Source organism: Chinchilla lanigera, unplaced genomic scaffold (assembly GCF_000276665.1).
Source record: "Chinchilla lanigera isolate Chin_1 unplaced genomic scaffold, ChiLan1.0 scaffold00030, whole genome shotgun sequence".
NCBI lineage: Eukaryota > Metazoa > Chordata > Mammalia > Rodentia > Chinchillidae > Chinchilla > Chinchilla lanigera.
This window is the reverse complement of record NW_004955431.1, coordinates 5,438,974-5,455,515: the sequence shown is the minus strand read 5'-3', so window position 1 is coordinate 5,455,515 and position 16,542 is coordinate 5,438,974. Positions and strand designations below refer to the sequence as shown.

General features: G+C 39.8%; 1 protein-coding gene across 1 annotated transcript in view; it reads right to left on the bottom strand.

Annotated features, from left to right (window-relative positions):
- Positions 1 to 12,466, bottom strand: part of Vps36 (vacuolar protein sorting 36 homolog (S. cerevisiae)) — a gene marked incomplete at its 5' end in the record, with an annotated part of 23,528 nt that extends 11,062 nt beyond the window's left edge. Inside the window, 5 exon segments of the mRNA XM_013515869.1 lie at positions 5,584 to 5,670; positions 6,201 to 6,290; positions 7,499 to 7,613; positions 10,170 to 10,240; positions 12,398 to 12,466. Of these exon segments, the coding sequence (XP_013371323.1) occupies positions 5,584 to 5,670; positions 6,201 to 6,290; positions 7,499 to 7,613; positions 10,170 to 10,240; positions 12,398 to 12,466 (432 nt within the window).
- Between the last annotated feature and the right edge of the window lie 4,076 nt (positions 12,467 to 16,542).

The window sequence follows — 16,542 nt, the reverse complement described above, 5'->3', positions numbered from 1 at the left end:
TCTTCTAATTTAATCAGACATGTTTCTAACATACAGTTTCAAGTTACTGAAAATATACTGCCAGCATAAAATTTCATCTGATAGATGTTATTTTTTAAAATCAATTAAACAATGAAAAATCTGTTGACATAGTGGTCTGACATATACAGTACAATCATGGCTCAGATCAGCTTTTGCCCATCTGCAGGAAAAGTATTCCTCATCTGCTAAAGGATTTTGCTAAAAGAATAGAATGCGGTGTAGGGTTCTGATGGCCGCACACTAAGGCTCACAAGGAAAACAAATGGGGATGTGCACACACCTAACAGGAATTTCCTCAGACAAACACAAAGCTCAAAGAATGGATTCTTATCAGCAACCACCAGCAGATGCAGGAAACTCTTTGTGGGAAGTTCTGGGCACCGGCTCTGAAACCAAGTCAACTCCAACATGAGGGGCAAATCAGTTAGAAGTTTCACATACTTTTTACTTTGACTATGCAAAATATTAATAGATTTCCGTCACTTGTGTAAAGAAAACTAATTATATGGTAAATCACTCATTATATTTTCAAAGAAAAATATTCCCAAATAATGAGTCCACATAAAATCATCTATTAGCCTTTACTGATTATATAGTCAAGAAAAAGAAATATAAATATTGTAGTACTTTCAAACTATATAAAAATTTTTAAGTTATAATTACTTAAACACAAAAGCTTCTTCACTTTTATTTCTATTATTCTAAAATCTGAACTTAACCAACTATCAAAACTTGGGTGAGAAGCCTACAATAAAAATTAAAGCCGGGTGTGTGGCACAAGCCTGTAATCCCAGCACTCAAGAGACTGAGGGAAGAGGATCACCGTGAGTTAGAGGCCAGCCTGGGCTACACAGAGTTCAAAACTAGCCTTAATTATATAGTGAGACCCTGTCTCAAAAAAAAAAGAAAGAAAGAAAAAAAATTAAAGCAAGAGGGAAGATGCACATACTCATTGTATTATTTTATCTGCTAGTTTACAGAAACTTTTACTGTTCTACTACACCCATGACCAAATTTCCACTCCCAAATTTGAGAAAGATGGTATCCACAGCCAGCTTCATGTGTTGAGTTACAGAATTACTTTGTGACTGACTTTCAGTCATTACTCTGGTCATTAGCTTCAGTGACTATTCGTATATTCTTGAATTTCCACTTCCAATACTCTCAGTTCTGTACCTCTGTATATTCCTTTCCCTCTACCTGCACTTGTTTTATCCCTGCTGGTGACTGCTAGCACCTGTTCATCTTTCAGGCCTTGAATTTTATGCATTTAATTTTTATTTATTTATTTATTTTTTTGAGACTGGATCTTGCGATGTAATACAGACTGCCTTGAATTAACTATGTAGCCCAAGCTGGCTGGGCCTTGAATTCTATGTTCCTGCTATTTGTAACTCTTCCTTGACTCCCGTGGAATTGGGGTCTGTGTCATGTGTTCTTGATGTAGCCTGGTTTTCGCTTTACAAGGTGTTTCTCCCACTGCAGTCAGTGCCTGTTTGCCTGCCTGCACCTGGACCATGACCACGGTATCCACAACATCTACATGGGGGTCAGCAGAGTAGAGACAAGGCCCGCCTGCTAAATAAATCAGTGATCTACACGATACAGACCAATGCTGTGTAGAAGCCTGAGAGAAGCAAAACTCCATGAGAATTAAGCCTGAACTGCACTATCTTATATCATAAATTAAGCAAAATTTTATTTTGAACATAACACCAAGTTAATATGACAATGCTTAAAAAAAAATACAAATAATGCACTGTTTGATGCCACCTTCCTAAGGAAGTGTCAACACCCTGAGGCTGACACTGGGTGCTGCTGAGAGAGGACGGTGTCAGTACTTCCTGGGGGATGAGGAGAGTGATGCTGACACAGTGGACTACGCACCTGCCTGCAGAGCAGGAGGGCTCGGTGCCCATCGCTCTGGTGCCAAATCTAATCACTCGCTCTGACAACTTCTTCTCCAGAGAATAAGAACCCTTCAAATGCTACAATGTCAGGACTGTCTGGAAACAGAGAATCCTGAAAAGATGGGACCCATGACGGCACAGTTTTTGAATCTCTCCGAATCCCAGCATAAAAGCAGACCGGACAACTGGTTTTGAGAGAGGTTTCAAAACCTAAAGCCTGTAAGTAACCCATACTACCAAACTAAACATCATGTTACTGGCAAAACGCCCAGGACTCGAGCAGAGCAAACAAGAGTGACAAGACTGTTCGATACCAGTATCTACGTAGCAAAAAAAGAGGGAAGCAAAAGTGCTACTGACAGATCTCTGCATAAGAGAACCCCAAAAGAGCCAAGAGGTACCCGCTAGAAAACAAGCCAGGCCAATGGGAGGACGGTACCTAAAATGGAGAGGGTCTTACCCATTTCAATAGTGGGTAGGTGCCAGGTGTCCCCAATAGGGTCTAAAGGAATGAAGGAGAGCCGGGCGTGGTGTGCATACCTGTAACCCCAGCACTTGGGAGGCTGAGGCAGGGGGATTGTTCCAAGTTTGAGACTAGCCTGGGCAACAAAATGAGCTCAAGGCCAGCCTGAACTGCATAGCGAGACCCTGTCTCAAAAAGACAAAAAAAAAAAAGGAATGAAGGAGTCTATGAACTATTGAAACTGACCTGCCAGGCACCCCTTCCTGGACAGAAGTGGGGAGAAGGCACTGAGAAAAGCATCAGAAGTGAATGAGGGAGGAATAAGGTCCAGTTAAAACAGAGGAATTAGGTCCAGTTAAAAACAAGGCATATGAACAGGGCAAAGCATCACCAAAAGCAAACCACTGGTATCTGTGAGACTACAGGAAACCAGCCAAGGAGCGGGCAGGCTGCGTGCAGGAAGACAGCAACCACGAAGGAGGCCTTTCTCTCGAAGTTCCGGGAAGCTGACTTCACATGAAAAGGAGCCACAGCAAAGGATCAAGGTCAAATCCTACATGAAGTTATTATAAGAGAAAAGAAAACACGGAGCAGAATCATGCTGTGCACACAGTAAGAGCACGCCAAAAGACACACTTATGGATCAGACCACAGTGCACCCTTTCACTTCAAAATAAGCTTAAAAATGCTAGTATAATGACACAAGTTATCAGAGGACAATATCGTGCACAAGTGAAGTGTGAGATTAAAAATGTTTCAAATTATCTTGCAACTAAAACCTACACATATTATACAAGAGTGAATAAACACAATAGGTAATAAGAGAAAGATAAGAAAGTAGAAAGTTTTCTAAATAAAAAAGAAAGGGATTAAAGGCATTTGAAAGAAAATTATGAACAATGAAGACTATCACAGAGAGACTGTAGTCTCAAAAGGAAAAATTCAAAGCAATTCTTGACAATTACACCAAAAAAACCTTCTTAAAAATTTCTCAAATTATATCCTGAAAAAAACACTGCATATCTGAGAATAACAGTCCAGGACGACTACCACAAACTCACAGGTTGGTAAGTTACTGGGCTTTCACAGGAAAGCAGCAAGCGGCTTAACGAGGAAAACCTTAAGGCTGCCATCGCTTCAGGGCAACGCTTCGTGCCGGGCAGAGTAAAGGTAACACAGGGAAACGTAGTATGAACCATGGACACTAAATCCAGCAAAATGTTCATGCACAAGGAACACAAGCCTGCCAGATACAAGGGATACCAGTCCCATAAGCACTTCCTGAAACAGTTCCGAGCGGATGGGTTGAAGGAGGGCCAGCAGGGAAGGCGTGCACGGAGGGCTGAATGTTGAGATGGTGTAGGTGCTGTACATCTATGTTTAATGTGGGAAGAATGCGGAGAACAGACACAAAAATTTTCCTTATCGCTATGCTAGAAACTGTTCGGCAGTGCTGTCCTGAATTTGAACTGAAAGGATCGGGACAGTCTCATGGCATTTTGTAACAACAAAATCCTACCTCTGCCAACTGCAAAGCCCTAAAACCAAAGATCAACCCAATAGCTACGGGTCTGGATTGGGGCTTTGAAATATTTTTTCCCACTAAAAAAGGAGCTTCTTAGTTTAATGTTGAAGTCCAGCTCTGAGGCAGGAAATGTACTAATGGGTCCTTGAACTTCTGTCACACCAAATCATAAGAAAGCTACAGAAGTCCACCAGGTCATGTCAAAAGAACTCAGAAGCCAACCTGAAAGGGCTGCACTGGTCAAACGTAGGACTGTCAAAGCTTCAAATAGAACAAAACTTGCAACTGACTGGAACCATCGACACATTAAAACCCATGATAATATGTCTCTTACAAAACCCTCATTAGTTTAGTCAACTTTGGAAGATGATAAGGAACACATTTATTATCCTGATCATAACAAAAAAAGCAGTTATTCTGACTTTCCCCTATAAATGGTTTCAGGGGAAACCAAATAGTACACGGAGCTCTTTAAAAAGCATTCCAACTAATACAGAAAAGTGTACAAAATATCACCATTTGCAAAGACCAATGCACTAACAGATCTTGAACATTAACCGCTACTAAGTAACAAAAGAGACACAATACGCCTTAAATGAAAGAACGCCTCAACTCCTGCCAAAGGGATGGAATGTGTGCGATCAACCCTCCAAATCTAGCTGCCAATTCAAGAAAATAAACCATGCTGAAAAAATATACAACTTTACCATAAATATGCAATCAGCAAAACCTGTACCATGAGTATTTAACAGGTCAAACGTCCTTGGTTCCTCAGCAGTAATCTGTATTTTTGAATCAGTAATCCTGAATAGGCATTCAAAAACTATCGACTTTAGGGGAAGGAACAGGGCGAGCTAATTATGGACTGAAACCTCCACAACCGTTAGCTAAAAAAACCCTCTTCTCTTAAAAAGTGGATTACCCAAGTATTTCGTTTCAGTAACAGAAAGCTAACACAATATGCTAAGGTTTATTAGACACTTAAGAGAACTTAATCAAGGGCTGGGGGTTTAGCTCAGTGGCACAGCGCTTGCCTGGCAAGCGTGACGTTGTGAGTTCGACTCCCGGTACTGGAAAAAAATCAAAAAAAAAAGAGAACTTAATCATATTGGCTTTCCTAACTAGAGTTCTTTCCCCTTCCCTCAAGCTCCCTCATTTACGATGAAGTTTCAGAAACACTGTAATTTACATGCTCAGGGTTGTCTGAGTAGAAATGATGGGCTGGTGGGGCTCTTCTTAATGTCTGTATCTGGTCCCCAAGTAATCATCGGTATAAAACTGAGTGAATGGTAGCTAGACAGGGACAGTGGCTATCTAATTGCATTCTTCTCTCAACTAAGTTAACCAAACTTCTGAAATAAATATACACAGGACCTCGATCTCATTAGGAATATCTTCCAATCAATTACATCTTTAAAATTTACATACAACAGTCTACATTTTCCAACAGAAAACAAACGTGTGTTTCTTTTTAGAAAAAGCTCTTAAAACATGTTTTGGTTAAATTATGCTAGCCTGACACACTTCTGTTAAAAGGCAACAGGAAACTGCGGCGCTTCAAGCAAACCAAGTATGTTCCAAGCTACAGAATGGAACGTCACAAGCCATGTCCGAAAGGATAAACACAAATTGCTGAAAAAGACGGCTACCAAAATTTAAGTTACCTCAGAAATGTTTTTGTCAGTTTCTTTTCTTTTTTCTTCCAGTTTCCTTTCAATGCCTACAATTCCAACAGCCCTTACTCTTCCTGGCTGGGGAAAAAAAAAGTACACCATCGAACACAAATTGGGAAGGAAACAAAGTATTTTTTGAGCTACTCTGTGTTTTCAATGGCGGGAAAGGGCCCATAAAGAACCAAAGAAAAACAGCACATGATTACATCTCGTTTCCTTTCAAAATATTTGTCCGTTTCTGGAGGCACATAATGATCTTTAAATCATTACAGAAAATCCAAGTATTTAGATGCATGTTACATGTACATTAAATTATACTTATTTTTATTCTTTGACAAGTCATCATGTATCTGATTATAATAGGGTGTCAAATATACACAAAAAATCTGTACTAAAATTTTTGTACGTAATGGTGATTTTCCCCATTACTTTCACACATTTCAGTGCCTGTCCATAGCCAGTGATTTATACTAAGTGCTATGAAAATTAATTTTTTACCAGAACACCACTATTTTGGTTTTGCTGACTTCTATCATCAGTCTTTTTCTTACTGAAGATCTAAGTACAGGGCTAAAAATACTGGATTAGCAAATAGTTTTAAAAATTACCTGGGATCCTCTACTTGTTTGTAACGACTGGGAAGCTGGCATATTCTCCCATCTTCTCTGGGTCATTTCCTCTAACAGACGTCTATAAAACTGTTGTGCACATACATTAACCGCAAGTGAGTCAGGCAGGCTGTGGCATCCTCGAACAAATTATTACTTAACTTTTTTTAGTATAAAAGTTCATTCAGTCATTTGCAACAAGCCTAGAATTCTGAGACATCAAAGGCAAGCAAAGGAAGTTCTTTTCTTGGACCAACTTCAGAAGCACAAAGAAAGCAAAAGGGTGGGGGAAGGCTGATTGACTTTCTACACAAAGTGGACCATTCTCAACAAAGAGATGAGCGACAGTGAAATAAATAGACTGACTTTAAACAATTCTGCATAGGTGGATTGTTTCCAAGCTATAGTGAAACAAACAGTGCCAGAGAAAATATACAACCAATTTCCATGAAGAAAACAGAATAATTTGTCTAGCTAAAGTGTGAAGCCAAAACTTAAGGACAAAACATGCATATGCTCACTAAAAAAAAAAAAAAAATCAAAAACACTTTTCAACTTGTGAGAATGACTTTGGTCTGTCACATATATGGATTTACGTAGTGACTACGGTGTGAGGAGCATGGTTCATGCACCGTTGAAAACAAAACACAAATAATTTATGATGTTAACGAGAAGAGAAACACACACGCACATGTCTTAAGAATACTTGTATAGTGACTTAGTGATCAGAACAAACACAGAAACGACTGCAACTGCAGCATAAGCACTCAGTGATCAGACTTTTTAATCAAAATAGACTGCCCAATTTAAGGCTAGCACGCTTTCAAGTACTAATTCAGTTTAGTACTTTCCCACATTATACTCTGTTTTTTTAACCAAATTACAGTACTGAAAACTTTGACTAGTAGCCAAGAGGCAAGACTTGGCGCATTGCCAGCCGCTACTCCCTCCTGTGACCGCACTTGCCTGCTTCCCATTCCTACTGTATAGGATATGAAAAGATTTCATTGGGTAAGAGCTGGTACACTGTGTAACACTGCCTTCCATCATAAAACACACACACACACACACACACACACACACACACACTCTTCTCTCCAACTTTACTCATATGGAAACTTACCTCTAGGCTGGGCGTGGTGGCACATGCCTGTAATTCCAGCACTCAGGAAGCTGAGGCAGGAGGATCATTGTGAGTTCGAGACCAGCCTAGGCTACAAAGTAAGCTCAAGGCCAGCTGGAACTACATAGCCAGACCCTGTCTCATAAAGACAAAAAAAGAAAAAAAAGAAACGTACCTCTATCTGGCCATGTTCTTTGAAGGAGAGTTTGATATAAGAGTTCTTACTATTCTGGAATGGGCCAGGTTCTTTGTTAGGAGGAGCCGGGTGCAGATGAACCACTATTTTGGCACTAAAACAAAAAAGAGTATAGTAATATAAATAATTGCTTTTTAAAAAAAATCACTAATTCTATTTTAATTTCTTTTTTATTTTAATTACTTTTAATACATTTCAAATCATTCTTAAAGTCATGCAGAAGCAGAATATCTTAAAAGGGCATCCTTTTAAGGATGTGTTGTATTAAATTCATTACCAATGAAACTTTCAAAAATATCTCTACTTAAAACTTACACGTTTTGAACCAAAAAGCTTCACATTAATAGCTTCTCTAGTAAATAAGTGTGTAGTTTTAGAAACTAAGGCCAAAATAAATTTGCAAAACTTTGAGTAGGTTATAACCAGAGTTTTCCAGTACAGAGTCCGCCCTAAAGGTTATAAGGGGGGGCCTACCATTTCTGCCAAAGCATACTATGGGTCTCATTGAAAACAAAATGTGAGAACTTATCTGTAAAACTGGCCAGCTGATATTCTATTAAAACTCCATCCAAAACTAACATTCTACAGTATCATTTGTTGGAAAATGCCACTTAATCAACAGTATGATCTAGAAAGAGACCCAAAAGAAAAAACAACCCTCAGAATGCCACTGCCCTAGAAATACAAGCTGCCATTATCTTTATGACTACGGTTATCTTCTGTGCTATTATAAACACCACCATATTTGTTCAGCTTTATAAGTCTGTTTTCATCCCTTTTTTCAACTTGTTCAATAAAGTGTTCTATGAAGATTAGAGAAACTGAAAAGCTCATAGTCAAAATATCCCGGGTACCTTAGTTTAGAGACTTTTATGATCACATTACAGATGTGCCTACTACAGTACTCGATTTTGCTTTTCTTTTTTGGGGGCCATATGGTTGCCCAAGTATCACTGTAAAATTGAACCATCATGACTTGGACCTCAGTAGAAGACATGGTTTGTTTAGTGAGCTGGGCCCAGCCTTGTAAGGGCTGTTTATCTATTTCTTTGTGAACATCTCTGAAGACAGGTAAACAAATAAACTATGTTAGCAGACTCAGGGGACTGCTTCGAATAAATCATCAAGGTCAGCAACGAAACTATGACAATTGTGACAAGGTGACTGAGGAAAAGCAGTTTGAAACCTGTAAAAAGCTAAAAACTCTTGGCCCTATTATCAGAGAAAATCCAATAAAAAGCCACAAGATTATGATACAAAATGAAGCTTAAACATTTCAAAAGAAAAAAAAATCCCTGTGAATTTTTCATATGAATTTTTCCTATTTTTCTTTTACTGAGTCATTCAATTACCACATTTCATCAAATTTAAAATCTATAAAATGAAAAGAATATCCTGAATTTAAAAGCTGTTAAAAGTTAGGGACTGAGTATGCAGCTAAGTGATAAAGCACTTGTCTAGCACTTAGCAAGGCCTTAAATTCAATCCTCAGCACTGAAGAAGAAAAAAAAGGAAAAAATGTTAAAAGGTGAAAAAAATAAAACCAGGTATGGCAGCACATGCCTACAATTCTAGCATTCTCAAAATTTAGGTAGGAGGATCACAAGTTCAAGGCCAGCTTGGGTTACATAGTAAGATCCTGTCTCAAAAAAAGTGAAAAATATTTGTCTGTAAATTCATGCAATTGTGATAATTATTTGAGGGGAGGGGCTAGAAACCAAAGAGAATACATGAGAAAAAAGTTAACTGGCACATTAATAAGACACTATTTTGAAAGTAACTATTCTAAACATGTTTGTTATGAGTTTAGATTACCCTGGAACATAGAGGGAAAAAAATCAAGTGATCTGAAATACTCTTAAAGACTTACTTTCTAGAATACAATAAGGCTTTAAAAAAGGAAAAGGGACAGATATAAATTATACACAGGACATGACAATCTACTCTTAAAAATCTATGGGTTATTTTCAACATGTTGGTTAGCTTCTTTTTGGTTGCATAAACAATCTTTTATGTTCACTATGATGTTACAATTAATGTTATGATTAAGTCATGCACTGCATTTCCAGTTAAGCCCAACATGGTTTAACTTAAATTATGCTAAATCTAAAGAGGCACCTACATGGAAAAAACTTCACGCCAACAGTGTTTGTTCAGAAGTCTTCTGAACTGCACGCATATAAAATATAAAGCCAAAATTTCTAGAATACTTCCATCAATAGGAACACCTTAGCTTGCGTCTGTACACCAGGGTGGCTGTATCTCCTGGGTGATCTAGGATACTTCCAATTTACAGTCACTGTCCAATGACAAAGTGTGCCCCCATTACTCTTATAAACATTCAGTTTTGCAAAATAACTATTATGCTGCTCTCTAATTCTGGTAACGGGATAGCTCAAACCTGAAAAATAACCTACTACTCAGATGGAACAATATGGGTCACTTCACGTTCTCAGAAGGGTCAGTTCTGACGTGAGTACTGAGAGACAGGCTCACGTGGGAAAGCCACTGCCTGTGGGAATAAAAGGTGAGAGCCAGGCCACACTTACTCACTCTGACCCAAGGGTGTTACTTTACGGATCTAAGGTGGGAAACAGCAGTACGAAAGGCGGCGTTTTTGTGAATAAAGGCTGTAATATGTGGACCTTACCTCTTGCCAATTCCAGCTGCCTGCTCCTCAATGAACACGATTTGGGACAAAGGAATGGCCACACAGCATTCCTAGGAGAAAACCGGTAGAAGGCAAGATCCTTAACACTCGCAGGACTCCTTTTACAGTGTAAGTGTGCACTATACCTGTAAGGGACTTAATCATCAAAACATTTAAAAATAACAATGTTGTTTTAGTCTTTAAATAAACTTAGGGAAGAATTAAATACTGTGGTGGGTTTTGCTATGTCCAAAAATATAAGACGCTTAAAAGCAGCTGTAGGGGCTGGGGATTTAGCTCAGTGGCACAGCGCCTGCCTGGCAAGCGCAAGGTCATGAGTTCAATTCCTGGTACAGGGGTGAGGGTCGGGGGAGTGGAGGGGGTGGGCAGCTCTAACAACCTTTTTTTGTATAGTGGATGCATTTTTTTCTTTCTACATTTTCTTTTATTAGTACATTTTGGTTATGCAGATTAACGGGTTTCATTTTGGAAGACCTGTATGTACACACAGCAAACGTTAATCACTCCCTATCTCTCCCTCTTGCTCTACCCTCCCTCCTAGTTTCAGACTTTTCAAGGGGTGGATTTCAATGCATATAATGTATTTTGATCATATTCATATCCTAATGGGTACATTTTCTAAAAGTAACACAAATAAAAATTTCTCACATGTAATATTTTCTTACATGGAAAAGAAAAAACAGATAAAAAGTTTTAAAGAGTACACTACAAGAATGATTTTTTCTTCTGCTTTGTAATTTCTCATACTTCTCCCACAAGTATATACACACAGTTTATTTTTAATAGAAAATACTGATAGAGCCGGGTATGGTGGTGCACGCCTGTAATCTCAGAACTTGGGAGGCTGAGGCAGAAGGATCACTGAGAGTTCGAGACCAGCCTAGGCTACAAAGTAAGCTCAAGGCCAGCCTAAACTGCATAGTGAGACAAAAGAAAATACTGATGGAGCCTCCCTTATCAGTACATATGATTATAAAAATTATTATACAAGGCCAGGTGTGGTGATGAATGCCCCAGCTACTCAGGAGGCTGAGGTAAAAAGATTGCTTGAGCCCACAAGTTTGAGATCAGCTTGAGCAACATAAACTTTGTCTCAATAAATAAATAAGTAAACAAACATAAGACTGGTACATAATAGATCTAGGAATTCATTCAAATTTGCCCCTTCACATAATAAACATTATTCTAAGATCCATTTATCAACATATGGTCAAAGGATTCCCTGTTTTTCTACAAATAATTTCTACGCTAAGTGTGTATTTACTCACAAAGAATTAGAGAAAATTAACAGGATATGAAATGTAATATTGATGGGAGGATTATAGTCCTTAAGGGAACAAAAATTGGTTCCTAAAAGGCAAAACAATGAGACAGTGCAATGGTTAGTGGTCTTTCAAAAGGACACAGTATGGCATATTGTTTATAAATGGCATTAAAATTTCACAAATGCTGTGGGTATAGCTCAGTGGCCGAGTATATGCTTGGCATTTGTAAGGCCCTAGGTTTGAACCCCAACGCTGGAAAAAAAAATCACACCGGGGGCGCACTCAGGAAAATGAAAACAGTTGTTATAGCTCACCTTACTGACACTTTCAGGTAAAGGGTGAATACTTCCAAGTTAAAGCCCCTTGGAATGAAGATGGCAGCTCTATATATACAGTTTGCTTTCCACCCCTAGAAATTATAAAAATAGGGGCAGCAGCTTCCCTCCTTCAGTGACTTGGAGGCAACTTTTCTCGGTGTTTCGATGAAAGCATACAACAGACTCCCCTCAACAACTGTCAGGGAGAATGGGTTACGGGAAGGACATCTGAGTCCCTCCAACAGAGGCAGGACAGTGCCCCCAAACATAGGGATGAGTAGGTCCTGACTGGTGCTCAAAAATAAGGAGTCGCCAGGGTTCTCCATCCAGGAACTACAGGCTTCTCTAGAGCCAAATGAGGGAAAATACTCTTTGGACTCCATTTAAAGAGATAACACGAGACACACTTCTGACATTCAGAAAGGGAAAGTACGTTGTATCAATTTATAGTTTTTCCGAAACAGGAGGACATCCAATTTGAAACCCACAGCAAATGGCCGGAGGTGTAGCTCAGTGGTACAGCACTCGCCCAGCATGTACAAGGCCCTGGGTTCCAACCCCAGCACCACCAAAAAATAAACAAATACATAAAACGTGGAACAGATGTCAAAAATCTGTATCTTACATGATTTTTCTGATCTCTCCAAATCAGTCGGTGTGTACTAAGGAGGAGGGTCCCAGCATCAAATTTTATCTAAAAAGGTAAGAACATCACAAAACATTGTCACTCCCTGCTGTCCACATTTTCTTTCTCATTAATCATAAAATATAAAGTTAAATCATAAACGTTTTCAAATTAGGTACATCACAAATTAAAAAGAATTAGTGATACTCTACACCACAAATGCATACTCTATAAATATAAGCTATATCGATAGAGCCATGATAGAATTAGGGAAAAATTGTAAACAATCTAGTTTTTATCTGTATAATGGGACTCACACAAAGGTTAAAAAACTGATGAGGTAGAACTATTACACATTAACAAGGAATCAAACAGTTGGTGAACAAAAGCAATTTATTGTGTATTATTACAATGTAATCCCCAAACAGCATGTCTATAATATAGCCACATCCATATGCAAGTAATAGACAAAAGCCTAACACAGAGGTATGTTAATGAGGGGAATGATATGATGTGGTTGATAAACTTTAGTGACAAGAAACCTACTGAACCATCTAGCTTAAATACACTCTATAAAAGATATTTTCTACTGCAACACTGTGCTTTTTTTTTGTTTTTTCCTTTTTTTTGGTACCAGGAGTTGAACTCAGGAGCTTCTGCTTGCAGGCAGACACTTCGCCACTGAGCTATATCCCCAGCCAACACTTTGATATAGCAGAGGAGAGAAGTTACAGGTCCATGTTTTCTTCCGAATCATTTTTTTTAAAAAACAAACAAAAAAACAAGTATTCCTGGTACTTATTCAGCCTGATTTCAATTGAGTCTAAGGTATTTTAAAATTACATTTTTGCAAATCAGTAAGATTTTGTCCTATTCCAAAAGCAAAGGTTAATAATTGTATCAGTAAGATGTTGTCCTATTCCAAAAGCAAAGGTTAATAATTGTATCAACTTGAGAGTGCATTACACTGCAGAACACAATAGCTCTGATTAGCAAACTTCACATTTCATTTTTCTGAAATCCAACCACAAGAATATGAATTTAAAGCTCAAGTCAGAGTACGTTCCATTGCTATGCCAGTTAACGATAAGCAAACATAAAATATTGCTGCTTTCAGTGAAGAAACTGTGTCAGAGTTCCCTTCAGGGGTTCCAATGTGTTATGATTTGTGTCTAGATGTCCCCCCAAAGCCTCACTCAGTCCTAGGGCTTTTTCTGAAGTGGCTGAATCTAGAGGGTGGGATGCTGGGGTTAAGGGTGTTAGTGCTACATGCACCCTAGGGCAGGTACCCTACACACACACAAGAGACAGAAAGAGTCTTGTTCCCACCCCCACTTGTTGCTTTTGCTATCTTGTGGGCGCAATGAACTGTTCTCTGCGATGCTCCTCTGCCAGGCCGCCCTGCTTTGCAGCCAGCTGACTATGGACTGTAACCTCCACCAACTGTGAGCTAAATAAACTTTTCCTCCTTTAACTTTGGGTGTTGGGTAGTTTGTCTCAGCAATGAGAGAAAAGTAACTAAGACACAGTTGATTATGATCTAAACTTGATGGACAAGTTTAGGCTGGTTTGTTGGTATCACTCAAAGCCAGAGTAACTTTAACTACTTGAAAGTTAATCAAACTTAGGCACCTGCTGAGTAGGTCTTACTCCCTTTTCAGGTTTTTTTTCCTTATATTTTTATGTCATAAAAGCAATACATGCTCATTGTTGAAAAAGCTAGAAAAAATTTGAAGTCTAAAATAAAAAATGAAATCACTGATAATTATACCAGCCAAAGGTTATACATAAATGTATGTATAACCTTTAATAATGAAACTGCACTTACAGTTTGACGATTTTTTATTTAGTTAGTACTCCATGGTTAACAATTCCTCTTGCTAATTCAGGCCATAATTCAACTAATTAACTAATTTCATTAGTAGACATTCAGATTGCTTCCAGTTTTCTCCCATATATAATAATATATACATAATCTGAGATAAGTATCCTCAAATATTTTTGGGCACCCCTCATCATTTCCCAGGGATAAATTCCTAAGAAGTGCAATAGCTGAAAGGGAATAAACACTTTATAAATCCAGTATGTACTGCCAGCTTTCCACGTTACACATTACTAATCTTCTCAATCATTTAGTAAATTAGCTCAGGCTATAGAAGTGTCTGTGAATTGAAACAAATGACCTGTCTATATTGCTTATGAAAACAACGCATTACCCAGTCATAATGGGCCCATGAAAACTGCCTGTACCAGCGATTGGGCACATTCCCTCACAAAAGGCCCTTGGGCGCTGGGAAGAACACAGTCCACTGGATCTGGTTGGAAATGCTCCTTCCACCAATTACCCGCTGTGCGGCCTTGGGTGGCTCACAATTTTCTCCACCATTATGCAGGGGCTGCAGTTTCACCTGTGGAAGGGTCAGCTAAAGGAACATTTCAGACAGCTTCTGGCACGGGGGACTGCTATTCTCTGAGGTGCGTCCGGGCCCCGAAGAAAACACAGGCTGGGAGTCTCAGCCATGAAGATCTAAATCTTGTCCCCCCAATTCTCAGGCACTGTATCTGAGTGCCATTTTCTCATTCACTAAGATACACTGATCTGTTGAGAGGGGCAAATAAGCTCACGAACACTGTATATAAAGCTCCTCCTATGGAGTATTTAATCATTCTGATTTTTTTTTAATGTTTCACACCTACTGTGAGCCTGAGGACTAAGGCACTTTCTGTCTCCGGGAGCCTCCAAGTGGCCCACGCGGGCGCCGTGGGTGGGCACACCTGCTCCTGTGCTGCCACGCGCCGTTGTGAGAGCTGAACGGCCTTGCCGCAGTCTACAGGTCGAGGGCCGGGAAGGACGGACAGGGAGGCGAACTCCACCACGTCTGGAGGCCGACCTGCCGCTCCATGGCGTCTTTAGCAGGGCTGAACCCTCTGGCAGACGGCGGAAGCAAGGTCACAACTCTTTCCCACGGGAATCAGTCTGGTCATCAGTCACAGCAGGGACTCAGGAAGTGGCAGGTGTGACTAGCACCAGGCACTTGGGTGAAGGGTCTATCTGAGCGCTCCAGCTTAGTTTTGAGATACCTACAGCCCTGCACCAAGGCTCCCAGCTTCTGGAAGAGCTACCTCTGATACTCACATACTTGTCTGCTAAAATAAACGGCGAAGATTTTAACGGAGAGATTAGAATTTGCTCGTTCAACGGATTTTCACTCGCAGGTAGTAAGAATTGTGATTTTACATTGTTTACCCCATGATTTTACACTGTTTACCCCAGAGCCACGCTGTCTGCTGGCATTGCTGTGCCTGATTTGTGACTCTCAGACAACTCGACTTCCAGACCTCCCTCAAGGGAGGGGACCGGAGCAGTCTGAGGATCTAAGTCCTCACCAGCCTTTACTTCCTATTAGAATGGGAGCAGAGTCAAACCCAATGAGAGTGGGAGGGTGTTAAAACTGCCATCTAAAATAGTTCCAATGAGGTTAATTCGGTTAGAAAAAAATAAACAAAGTTGGGCTGTCACGCCAATCAAAAGACCTAATCTGAATAGGCCCGGTGTGGTGGCTCATGCCTGTAATCCCAGCACTCAGGAGGCTGAGGCAGGAAGATCGCTGCGAGTTCCAGTCCAGTTTGGGCTACAAAGTGAGCTCAAGGCCAGCCTGAACTGCATAGTGAGGCCCTGTCTCAAAAAGACAAAAGAAAGAGACCTAATTTGAGATCACACTAATAACTGCTAAGGCAGTAAATGAAGTCCCAGCAAATTACCTAAGGAAAGGACCCTGATTCAATAATAAAGGCAACAGAAGCCATGGAGTCAGGGGGCCTGGGTTCCCCATCACCTGTGACTCTAGACAGCTTTGAGCACCGACCAGAAAAAGCTCTGGGGCAAGAAAAGTCCAGCCAAGTCCAGAGGGGCACGGACAGAGCAAGGCAAACTGGCCGCTAAAGATGCTTGTGGATAAACGTGCTCACTTTTTTTTTTTCCTAATTCCAATTTACACACTTCATCCGGGACAGGACATTTTGGAGTTTCATCCAAGTACCCACAAAATATTTACTTACATTCCACATTCTAGTCTCAACTTGCAAACCCACTTCCTACGATCAGTGCTTGCATTGTAGAGCAAGCCTGACATCACTTTACGGAG